Source organism: Achroia grisella, unplaced genomic scaffold, assembly GCF_030625045.1.
Source record: "Achroia grisella isolate CSIRO2021 unplaced genomic scaffold, CSIRO_AGI_Agris_v1 utg546, whole genome shotgun sequence".
Taxonomy (NCBI): domain Eukaryota; kingdom Metazoa; phylum Arthropoda; class Insecta; order Lepidoptera; family Pyralidae; genus Achroia; species Achroia grisella.
The window spans coordinates 5,756,802-5,770,755 of NW_026712931.1; the positions used below are offsets into that span (position 1 = coordinate 5,756,802).

General features: G+C 31.1%; 1 protein-coding gene across 2 annotated transcripts in view; it reads right to left on the bottom strand.

Annotated features, from left to right (window-relative positions):
* Positions 1-13,954, bottom strand: part of LOC131848282 (supervillin-like) — a 110,763-nt gene that overhangs the window by 20,040 nt on the left and 76,769 nt on the right. For both annotated transcript variants that reach the window (XM_059198088.1, XM_059198087.1), the window contains one exon: positions 12,365-12,476. In XM_059198088.1, coding sequence (XP_059054071.1) covers positions 12,365-12,476 — 112 coding nt within the window. The remainder of the gene's footprint in view (positions 1-12,364; positions 12,477-13,954) is intronic.

A 13,954-nucleotide genomic window follows, 5' to 3' on the forward strand; every position in this document is an offset into this window, starting at 1 on the left:
GGTTATCATTGGACATGTAACTTATATTTAAGATATACTAACACACTTGACCTTTAAGACGGATTCAAGTTGTTCGAAAGAAATGAAATTTTATTTAAAAAACATAGTTAATTAATTAACAACAAAGTGATTTCTTTGTTTACATTTCGAGTATTGAAGACACAAATAAACGGAAGATGAATTTTATAAGTACAAATGATGATGACAATATAATTAAGAGGAAAATTATTATATTATATTCCTGTATTTGTTATAACGCTGTTTTAGTTATCCACTTTAAATATATGCGCAGTATTTCGTGTAACTGATTCCAAATAAGTCAGGTTGCCCTAGCCTAATATAGCATCAAGCAAAAAATACCGCTGTATCATTATAATATGTTTATATGAGGTCTACGTTTATATACAACCTACTTCAAACTATATCAGTCAGAACGACGAAAATTATGAAGCCAGTACAAAAAAATGTCAGTAGAAAATTAAACAATGTAAAAAAAAAGCACCAAGTCGCTAGCTATGGCTATAATTACATACAATATAACTCTATTGATGACCACAAAGTATCTTAACAAACCTGACACGAAGTTCAAATAAATAAACGATTGTTTATTACGACACAATAAATATAAATAGGCTGATATCAGCATAGGACAATTTAATGTCATTCAAAGTGTTACACTTAGTAGATAAATAGATGCATGAATTGGAGGACCTGCTTACGCTGAATACAAATTGAGAACAATAGAAAATAGTTAGCCAAATGTGTGTTCAAATGCTTCTAATTTTATCAATGTGATATTTTTATTTAACATTCGAAAGGAAGCAATCCAAATACGTATATTGCAAGAAAGTTAGACGCAATTTATAGACATAGTCGTAGTACTGGATTAAATCTAAAAGATTTCCGTTTCATTGAAAGGAATAAGGAAATAATTAGCAAGAAATAATATAGTGTTTGCATTTTTATATTTATTCTGCAACCTCGAAGACAAAGGTTTTTACATACTGCAATAAAGGAACAAGGAATAATAAAAATTATAGTATCAAAACAAAATCTACTTTCGATTAACAATATTGCAGCGGAAGGAGATTATGTAATCCAAGGTGAATAGCAAAGATAGTGGAGATAAGTAAAAGATAACGATGACGATGGATTAATATAATCTATAATCAACACCAAAAAAATCGACCAGAAAATAATAGTGTTAAAATTTCTCTCAATCTACAAACAAGCTATATAATATTACATTAGTATTTTTGTATAAAAAAATATTTTAACGTAATCTTTATTTATTTTATATTCTGCATAAATTTATTAAGTAGACAGTCAAAAAACGTTACAATCTAAATTCACGTAATAGTAACAATAATCACTTTTGGCCGCACTAAACTAAACCTAGCTGAACTATTTGAGACACTACAGCAATCAAAGTGAAAGCCAAATAAAGTCTATTTTGATTCGCGAGAGACGTACGAGAAGTGCGCACGCGCAGCTACACCAGCCCGGTCAAAACAACTGGCGGTGCCGGCGCGTCTCGATGACCAGCTGGGTCATTGTCGAATGCATGTGCATGAACACATTCGGTTTCGGTTTCGGCCAATACTTCAAATATAAAATACTCTATGGTATACTTCCCGGAAAAAAACATGGTCACTTTTAAAAAATAAAACAGGAATAAAATTATTTTTAATAATCATAAGGAAAGAAATATTTACCTAAAACATGTGCGGTTGTTGTAAAATTAAAGTAGCATTAACAATATTTATCCAAAATATGTATTATATTTTATACAAGGTTACGACAATTAAAATGTTACAACTCGACATGCCCCTTGAAATGTGAATGTATACGGTTATTAAAGTGTGTAATTAAAATAATTTTGTGAAATTTTTGAAGCGTTGTAAATCACAACTTCACGTGCGGAAATAAATTGGGTTTAAATATAACAGGAACGAAGTCAAACATAAAGAAAAATGAAACTATTCCACACGTAATCGCTAACAAGTAGGTAATCGTGCTACTTCAGTAACATTTTGGGACAGACAGGACAATAATGTTGTATACATATACGAATGAATAATATGAATATCTAAAGATAATTTACGGAACCATTCTCTTGTTACAGCACGGGAAACGTTTAAATAACAAAGTGTTAAAATATTACGCGGACAGTCCACATAATATTTTATTATGTCTTGATTATGTCAGTGATTTATGATGCAGCACTGCAGTTACAATTGTTTCTGATGAAAAACTATTTGCAATTACGTGTAAAGCAATTGACAGTTGCACATGAATGACGTGTCCTATGATTCTCAGCTATAACACTACAATAACAATAACAATAGTTTGAAATAAGAATTGATTACAAATAAGTTACAAAATCAAGAGGTAGTCTTTTCCAATGCTAGACTTTGTACCAAGTCGTATGCGTCAGTTGCAAAGCAGCTACGTTATTTGTGATTGGATTACACTGCACTGCTAACTCACCCCGAGTTAGCAGTGCAGTGGAGGGCTTATATCTTGTGTTAATCCTCAGTGCCGAGTATGGAGGTACAAGATATTAGTCCTCCGAAATAACAACGCACATGGTACTATGGATGTCACGTTATGATCTGGTGTCCTTGCCGCTCTTTATGTATTGTAGGCGATGGCTGCCACTTGCGACCAGGTGGGACGGACGTCAATTTTTTTTATCATTAATTTTATAGAAAAAAAAATCAAGCCGCTGTATTATGACAACTGTTTCTAACGTTATAAATTACGGCAACGATTATCACTTTATACTTTTTAATAAAATATAATGTAGCACTGCCAATATAAACAGCGTATAAGATATATGGGACAGTGTATATTTTTATTCCAGCCACCTTGAATTCGCAGTAACACTGCAGTGGCCAACATTTATAATTAGCTGTCATATTAGATCTAACGCCAAACTTTATGTGGGGCAATTTCACAACCAACAAAGCAGTTTGTTATAATGACTGCGAATATGAAAAATAATTGACGGACGGACTGAGGGTTCGGTAACTATATAATATAGATATTTAACTAGTCAGACCGGTTTCTCAGAAGTTGGAAATACATACAACATATTTATAAAATATATATGAAAAATAAAATAACTTATTATTTACAAATATTCGACAATTTCGTTGATGGTTATATTTACGTACAAATAAAGTTTATATAGAGACATTCAATGTGATCTAAAGCGGCGAGGAAGAACTATATAAATTGCAGGCTTTGACCGATGTACTTGTACTGCGCCCGCGCAGATAGTTATCCTGCGCTGCGTCACGACTTACAACTGGTTTGCTCGAGCAAACCTTAGTGTTTCTACATTGTTATTGCATTCATTTTATTTTACGAAACAGTATATTTTAGAATTAATTTATTACTTTCATACAGTTGAAGCTCATAGATGTACAAGTGCGTTTGATGATTTATATTACAAGTATAGATTTAGATTGAAATGCATATTTAAAATAGTTTTATTTATGTAAATATTATTATCTGATGATGTTAATATATTAGCACTTCATCAGAAGACTGTTAAAAAAGTTATCATTATTATTATTATTCTCAATTTATTTTATAGTAGAGTGCTAATTAGAAATTGTTTCTATATTGCTAAATATTTTTTATATAGATATTATTATGTAGCGTGTCAGTATGTTATGATACTACGAGTATTATATTAATATGCAAATAAAGTGGAGGAATGCAGTAAATATATTAATTAAACATTTTATGAGCCCACTGATATCAACCTATTGGAATAGACCATTACGTAATTACGATTTCACCAGATTTATGTTGAAGACGTGACTTGGTATAGATGGAATGGTCTAGGCTGTCTCAAATATTTAGATGGAGAAGTTAAACTCCACGTTATATTACCCAACTTTGGTTAGGTCCAAAATTCGGTCAAGATTATTGTATTGATTGATGTGTATAAAAGTACAATCCACTTTTACAAATACATACTAATATAAATGCACAAAGTCTATTTGTTTCTTATCTTTTCACGATAAAATTGCTGAACGGGGCGAAAAGAAATTACATGTAAATACGATACTTTTATCTAAAAAAAAAAGAGACGAAGTTGCGGGCATTAGGTTAGTTTATAATAAAATAGACCATATAAATTCACGCACACGAAGTTAGTAATCAAAGTTCAATTGTCAAGAATATTGGGTGTGACCAACACACCCAAAGCGAATATTTATAGAACAAACTTTAAAATATATGTTACGAATAAAAAAAGAAACCGGCTATTAAAAACATTGTTACACTTATATTTGGCACATACATTCGTATTTGTACATCATAAATATAAATATTATTTATAGGTATGTTCCATTTTTTAAGTAGCTCACAATTAATATGCGTAGAACATCACGCACATTACCTCCGCTCCATACCACGCACTCCGACACACATGTCTCCTTTGTGGTCGGCATATTTAGAGCCTTTAATAAAACAACGTGTAAATCTCGGCCTTCCCATTTAACCTCAGTTCAGAAGTTAACCCGATTATAGGTACTTGGTACAGTCAATTTTATGGTAACTGTAAGTTTTCTACCAACTCCAAACGGATGAATTTTTTAATGTGACTGTACTTTCTTATAGTACATCAGACATTAGAATTAAACGTAGAATTGCTATCCATGTTAATATAGCATTCTATATATTCTCCATTAGATATTTTTTTACGGTTCTTTTTGCAATCAACAAGCTATTCGACTTTTATCTGGATCCTATATGCATTTATATCGCTACGATTTAAAAGTTATTTTTTTATGGACCTGAATATACTCGAACCTACAGAAATTATTGTATTCACTGTCATATCATAAATAACAACGAAAATGTAATCCTGAACTGTTGCTAATTCTTTACAAGCTAATATGCAAAAACTTTAATTTTATGACCATCTCAATTTAAAATCACACAATTCACAAAATTAGCGTACAAAAGATCTTTGTTAAATTCAGTTCGAAGTAGTGAAATTTAAAAATAAAACGTTTTCAAAGAAAGGCGACGTATTAAATACATTTTGTTTGCAAACTGAAATACTTTGTTCTTTATTATAGAGGTAAGGAACATTATTAAAATAAGTCATTATGTCATTGTGTAATGTCTCCAGGCATTACATTATACAGTTTATTTTCGCATATCATTAATTCGTTTAATCCACGTGATATTTATCTCGTTTACAAAATCTCAATGTAAAATATGTCACTTATCCATACATATAGTCTTTAGATGGGCTAACTATCCTGACCTCATCTTATACTCCACTGGTGCCCCGCCAGCGTAAACCGTTAGCGTAGGCGGGTGCACCATTAAAATATAATAATACTCGTATTATAAAATCCAAAGTGTCTATCTGTCTGTCTGTTTGCATATGACATACTATGATATTATAAGGTCTAAATGGCTGAACGTATATTTATGAAATTTAGTGTGTAGATTGATTGTATATTTATCATAGGCACGACCAAATATACACTATGTTTTATCTTAAAAAAAAGCAGACTAACTGGCGAGTAACAGTATTCTATAAAGTGCATGTTTATATGTCCACAAGTCTTGCACACAACTCCAACTGGCATTACTGCCTCACTTAGCTTTACTTTGGCTTATGAGGTGCGACCTTATACAATCCTCTTATGGAATGGGTTTACTAAGCTATGCTTTACCTAATACGGCGATTGCTACGTCTTGAAATTATGCAGTAAGGCAAATGGGGCCTAGAATGTTAATCGTTTAATATTATATTAAACTATACTTATAGTTGCTACCCGAGACTTCGTTTGCAAGGACTTAACGTAATTAACGTACTACCAATCTACTGAAAGCCAGAACCAGTATAAAGTTTGTTGTGAAATATTGTTAAGTTGTAATTAGTTCGAATTAACTTTTCTAACTATTCAATTTTCTTAAGAAAGCAAAATAAGTATCTACAGTCTAGATTGAAGCAAACAAATGTTATAATAACCAATAAAATAGGTAGTATTTTATTCTATTTCATTAAGTAGATCGGTGTATCTAATTGTTTATGGTTCTGAATTGGTATAATAATATTAACACAATATAATATAATGGTAACACAAACATTAATAAACCTATAAAAACAATATTAAAAATAAACATATATTTAATTCGAATTTCGAATTCGATTTCAATTAAGGCGCCATATCTCAAATACATTTTTCCGCTTGGGAACACAACCGCATGATATTAAATTTAAATTAGGATCGCTAGATGGCGTTAAAATGAAATTACATATAAGCGGGTAAAATACAGTACTGAAATTGAATTTTTTGCTTTGGTAAATAAAAAAATAAACATTGGGAATAATATATTAGTTTCACAGAACGATATTTTTTTTTTCTCAAACGATTTTTTAAACAAATCTTGTTAGATTGTTTGTAAATAACATTAAATATACCTTCGCTAAATATGGATTTTTTGGTACCGATACCGGTAATACCGGTAATATATTTATAACATTTTAGTTCCAGGATGATATATCTATAGCTAACATTAAGGGCTTAGAACAATAGCTTGTAAAGGTCGAGTTGAGGCATTTAAGCTATAAATAGCCGTGTCATTTCGGTAAAAATAGCATGAACTTTGGAAAAACCTTCGCTTGCCGGTGACTTGGCAAAACGATAGAGGTAAGCTTGAAGTATTGGAAATGAGATTTATATAATAATAATAATATAATGATATTTAAGTAATATGAATGTTATTTAATATAACATTCATATTACTTATAAATGTTATAAATAATACCTCATTGCGTTAGTAACATAATTTTTTCAACTAGATAGAATTAGGTACAGATTTCTAATTTTATTATGTAATCTTTATACCAATCGAGTTTTTATTTTGAATAATATATGATTAGAGATTGATAGTGTCCAAGAATTTGAGCAAAATTCCATAAGATACAAAATGGAAAATTTTAATATTTTTTTAATAACTACATACAAATCGGTCAGCTAATCTTTTGTGTATGGAAAATACAAAATATAATTCCTGATTTCCATTTCTTTCCATGATGAAAGTGATTAGGTTTCATGGGGATTGTCTATTCTTTTGTTTAGTGGTACTTGTCTATTAGCCTCACATACACTTTACTACTTTCCTTGTATGTATATATCGTGGAAATGTCATATATTTAAATACTTGCTTTTAATAATGGCTGTAGTTGAACGCATTTACTTAAACTATATAAAAATATATGCCTCAACTTATACTTCATATACCCTAATATAAAAAAATATTATGGGACAAACGACACTGTAAATAGTTGGGGCTCGACGTCGAATGGTAAATTAAGGGAAATAAAAGTTGATAGCAACCCTCCTGCATTATTGGTTTAGGTACGCGATTTGCCGACACGGCTTTTTATTTGGTCGGAAGAGATTTCGGAGAAGGTATAGGATTATATAGCACTGTGAAGTCTAAACATACATTGACATTTACATCTTTTTTTAACTATTATAATGTTGTTGTTGCAGCTACTCTTGTTCACACTGGCACAGGACAATAATTTTGGCGAGTGCAAACGGAATCCTAAACCCATAAATAGGCTTAAGACCAATTGCTGCCTTCTTACGACTTCAGTCTAAAAGCACTGCTAAGAGTCCCAAGGTACGGCGGAATTACGTCACATTGAAATGGGACCGGATGGGACTTTAGTAACATAATATAATATTTACTTCGTCCACAAAACATTGATATTATTTATGTATAGTGTAACAGAACCACTTGGGCATGTAAATTTAAATGCAAAGAAGAATAATAGCAGTAGTGGAAGAGGAACGTATCTATTAATTATTACAGTGACTGAAATTTACATCATGAAGGTAGTTATTAGTATAATAACTAAAAACTTCAATGATTTCTTTTAATTATTAAAAAATAACTACAGTTGCTTCAATCATTTTTCAATTAAAATTCCAATGCATTTGTTAGAAAGGGCAGCGAAGTATTTAGATTAATTTTCTTAATAAGAAATGCCGGACTCAGAATGTTGAAGACCAATTTATAATCTTCTCTATCTTTTGCTGCCATAATAAAGCTTAAAACAATGTGAGCTTGTAATATTTTATGTATAATTTTAAAGGAATTTACTATAAAACCCAAACCCAATGGAACTTGCAATGCGCGAAATTTGGGGTGTGGTAGGATTATACTTTGCTTTAATGTTAGGGTTGATTACCCTTTGGTTATCGTCAAGGGAAATGTACAATGTTCGTGTACAGTAGCTGTGGAATTTAATTATAATGGTAGTTTTGCACTCGCGCATTTAGGCTTAATAATACAAAGATATATCTTCACTACGTAGTTAAATAAACTATACCATGAATACAGATTATAATGAGTTAGTTGTGGATGAACTTCTGGGTTCTGATGTACTCTGATTTTACAGAACACGGCAATAAAAAAATATATATAATTACTACTGATAATCAACCCTACTAACACATGGCAATAAAAAAAAAAATGGGACATGTTTAAGTAAAAGAGAAAGTTTTTGTAACATAATAGTATTTGTACGAATATCTGTATAAGTATAGAAAAAAATATATAGATTTATTATTATATATAACCTATAACTGGACTAAGGAATGAAACATTAATTCTTCTCAAATTTCTTTCTTACTGATTTACAGACTTCTTTTTCATTCACCAATGGGAACACAATTCTTTCATATCCTATTAATATTATTAACCCGAAAGTTTGTGAGTATGGATGTTTGTTACTCTTACACGCAAAAACTACTGAACGGATTTTAATGAAATTGTACAATAATATAGCTTATACATCAGAATAACATAGGCTATAAATTTTACGCGGCTCGTACTTAATAACTCCATAGGCTTTTTTTATGTATGTTTTAGACTATTTTCATATAAATTATGAACAAATCAAACTAGTTTATGGAATATCCAGGTGAATCATTCGCTTCTGGCACGCTATGGTTGTAAAACTCGTCCTTGAATTAAGTGACAGTCGGTCACGATACTGCATTGAATATTATGAGAGTAGGTAGGTAGGTAGTTACCTACCCTTGTTTTAGCTTGGATAGTACACCATTACGACTGATATCCCCGATGGGGTAGACAGATGCATTGTCGACTGTTGATGTAGTGGTGAATAAAATACTTGACATTTGCATACATCACTCTGTATATTCGAATTATAGTTAATTCGCTATTTATTAAATACAATGTGTATTCAAAAGTATATAATTTTTAGAGCAATAAATACCAAAGAAGGTTTATACCCTTAAACAATTTCTCTTACACTTGAGTAGAGAAGACAGAAGGTGGTGGCTAAGTAGTATATATATGGAAAAACAAAGAATAGTATATAATAATAATAAGAATAATAAATAAATCATGTAATATATGTATATTACAGTATATTTACAAACACAATATATAAAATAAGCTACCTATACCTACTCATAAATATGTATCCATTACGATACTGTACCAAACTATAACCAGAACCCATACTATAAGTATGGGTTCTGGTTAACCGAAAGGCCCTCTTTTGTAAAATAAATATTGTATTTATATCAGCTGCTTTGCCCCATAACAAAATACCATACGACATAATGCTATGGAAATAGCTAAAGTAGACAAGTCTAGCCGTTGCCATGTCTGTTAATTGTCTAATTCTTCTTACCGCATAAGCGGCAGAACAAAGTCGACTCACCAATAAAATAGACCTTAATGGAATTTGATGTGAAGATACATGAGGGCAGACATAGGCTGGTAACAGCTAGTCATTTTACAGAAGACATATGATGTCAATGACCTCTAATCTACGCTACTACAAAACACCAGCCAACGCCTACAAATTAAAATATTACTATGAATTGCGTAAATATTACATTTGCGTGTTTAAATTATTTCGCGAGGTGTTACGACCACTCCCGTGTTATTTCGTTTTAATTGTAATTGAAGTAATGCGGAAATGTCATGTGATTTGTCTGGTTTTACTGTACTTGGATATTGATATGAATACTGACCATGAACGTAGCGAACTCTTTGATACACTATTATTATTATTATATTATACTTAATACAATTATTGTCTGAAAATCCTTATTACTGCATTTCCATATCATTATACATATATCGTTGTTGTATTTATTTCATCCGTTAATTGTTTCTATATACTTCATAATCTAATCTCATAAGATCTATAAAACCCTCCCTGGGGTACTGTGGATTATCAACAACTTTCGATAAATCAATTTAATTGAATAAAATCTCATGCAATAAATTATAAATAATTATGAATTAATTCTAAATCTAATGGGGGATTTTTTTTAATTTGGCGTAATAGTGAAAGCGTCAACGCTGATAAAATCCATAATCTAGTCTAGAGGCTAAAAAGGAGTATATGCTCTATGTATTCCTTTAACGCTACATATCAGACATCCCAATTAGCTTATAACTGTATATTGTGAAATCGAAAATCTCTGATAATCATATACTACATGTAATTATAGTACAAAAGTATTATTCCACAGGATGTCACATGAAGTGGAAGTAAATTAATAATGAAAAATGAGTGTAATAATACAAACTTCCAACTATATACTATCTAGAATACTACATTACTACGATTAATACGAACGTCCTGATATATTATCAGGAGACAGTAGTCTCCAGTAGTGAAATGTTAATAGTTTTATGAAGTAACAAACTGTAATACAGTAATGTTAACTGATATATTTCAGTACCTTGTCATAGTGACTTTTTAAATATACAGTTTAGAATTTGTTCAGCAGATCGTTGATAAATTCTCATTAAATATTCTATTTATCCTCGAAGCTTACCTAAAGAGATTGCTTTTTCACGTAATGTTTACTAGTTTTAGGTTATTATTAGGTATTTATATATAGCCATCGACTAAAACTTAATTAATTCGTGTAAATTAAGTTTTAGTCGATGTGTCTATGTTTTTATTACGATACCGATTTTAATACAATTTTATTAACGAAACGTATTTTTGATGTCATAAAAACCTTTGCTGTCATAAAAAAGGTTAGGTTAAAATAGCCGGCAACTTATTACCTGAATAGTATGGAACTTTGGCATTTAAATGATAGAAGTAAGGAGGTGCGGTCGATGTCCACGCATTATCAAGGCCGCAGGCTTGTGTTACGCAGAGATATCTCTCGTGCCCACCCCATATTGATATTTAGTATACCTACACCTATATGTATAACATTGTACATATATAATAACTATGTATGACAAAAATTTTATCAATATAGGCATCACGCGGTACCTCAGTGTTACCTATTTCAGCCGCCTAGCAACTTTGTAAGCTGTGTAAGTTTTCCATTGAAGAGTGCCATGAGACAGTGAAATTACAAGATAAGGATAACATCTTAGACCTCTGGAATGGCAATGCATGTGTGGTATCAGGGTTGTCACATGAGAACGTGATAAGTATAAAAGGTAAAATTATAAAGGTATATGAAGGTAGGTAAGCAAAAATGAGACAGTGGTTAGACAGCGTTTCTTAAGATCAGTGGTAATAGAATCAGGGATCCGCAGTGGCTAAGTTAACTCTAAACATAGAAGCAAAGTTTTCAGAACATCTTAAAACTGTCCACCCTGGGAATATCTGACAGCTTTGACATGTTTATTTCGTCTATGGAGCTCTTATAAAATGAGTACGTGACTGCAAAAATTATAAGGAAACCTTATGCATGAGCACATTGCTACTTCTGATCATTTTAGTTCCACAAAAGACGACAGATGGTGAACAAACTCGACAGAAGCACAAGTGCTCTCGTAATTTTTGTACGCACTAGTCATTATATGTAGTTGGTACACACGTGTACTGAAAAAAGTTTCGCAGTGCATTATGTAAGGACCCATTAATGGAAGTACCGTATTGTTAGAAAAAAAAAGCTCCTATTAATAGTGTAGATATCTTATTGATTTAAGGTAGTTTTGTCTTATTGGGGTAGTTGTACTGAAGTATATTATTATCTAAAAATGAAGACATTTGCGTAGAAATATTGATTTTTTTTGTAAACTTGACTAACTTGGGTCATTTGCACCATATGGAGGATGCAGATTAAGGGCTCGGCGAAAACCCCTGTGCCCCGGCTTCTTCTCTGGGGACAACAGCCTACAATGTCTTGATCCGCTGGGTTTCTAAAATTATATCTTATCTAAACCTAAACTTATGTACTAGGCGCTGGATTTGGAAGACCGCTGTTATTTTTGGCTTTTTAAATACTTAACGATAATTGCTTAATTAACTTAACGTTAATTTAATAGGCAATCAGTGTCTACTAACATTGATCTTGTTTTTGACCCGTTCTATCGCTTTGGAGTCTTCTCGTTCCGGGCTGAGTTGGCAGACTCTAGCTCGCCAGTCGTTCGCGCCGGCTGCCTGCAGAGCTGCCAACCTGCAAAAATAAAAAATAAATTGCTTATTATAATGATACATAGTGCAATGTGGGTTATAAAGATTTCACTTTATAAGATTGTATATAGGTAGGCACTTCTTTAAAGGCCCATTAAAACAACATTGCCCTAGCTACGGACTTGGTATTCAATTCACTAAACATATACTGATAACGGAATAGTGTTAGGTTTTCATAAAATAATCGTAGATATACATAACAATACTAGATGATGCAGGTACGTAAGTAAAAGGGAAATCTGATTTTAATAGAAATTGATTTAATAAAACCCATTAAGTACTAAAATCAAATAATAAATCATTAAGTTATAACGGCTCTCTTCAAAGTATTATATGACCATAATACTTTGAAGATAGCCGTTTAAAATTATATCAGAACACTGTGCGCAAACATGATCGAAATAGAAAACAATTCAGAATTTTATATCGTTGATTGACTAGAACTTTATCATAGTGATGAAAATATTGTAGACATTCATAACAGGTTTTATACCACTTATTTACCTATATATTAATTACAGTATCTATCATTTTTTTTTATAATTATCAATAGTTATTATATATTATAACATACAATATTATAATAATAACAATTTTCCCTATGTTGATCCACAAACAAAGACATTTTCTGTGAATTTGTCATCCTAATTCCTAAAAAAATTAACAGACAGACAGTATTTACCTCGACATGAATTTACGATTTATTTTATATGTGTATGTGTCTTAGTAATAATAAAATAAATATATGAAACCAATACTTTAGTCGGCGTCGTTAGCTACAAATTGATTTACAAAAGATTTCCGATGGACAGTACTAGAGGAAGTATTGTTGTTGATAGAATAAATGCGTCGATAAAAATATGTAGGCAACGATCTCTTATCTGTTATGATATCATCATCCTGCCTTTATTCCATGTAATTTGGGACCGATATATTTATTTAAAATACGATTTAATTACTTGTAATAACGTGTAGAATATAATTCAAAATAATTAATAAACAAAAATGTAAATATGAATTCATCAATTTCTTTATAGTTTGGCTTGATAATTAAATTAAGTGCGCGAAATTGCGGGGGTGGGCTAATATGTACCATATTAGCCGACCCGCGCAATATTCATCTACATTACAATATCCCTATTTTTACAACATACTGAAATACTGCATAGCAATTTAAATCAGTATGTATATTTTTCATTGCTTCTGTATCTGTTCCTATTGTTTGTAGTCCGAGTCATAAAAAGTACCTAATATACTAAAATTTTTTGAAATTGTTATGGAAAAACTACAACGCAGTGGTCATTTAAAATAAAATAAAAATATGACATAGTCATTAGAGAGTTACAATGAATCAATAGAATGTAATAGATTAGGAATTCTTTTGTCTGTTCGTAGGTTTAACTCATTACTTCTAATGACTTTAAGATAAGATATCAATGTTTGGAACCCAAGCATTATGCT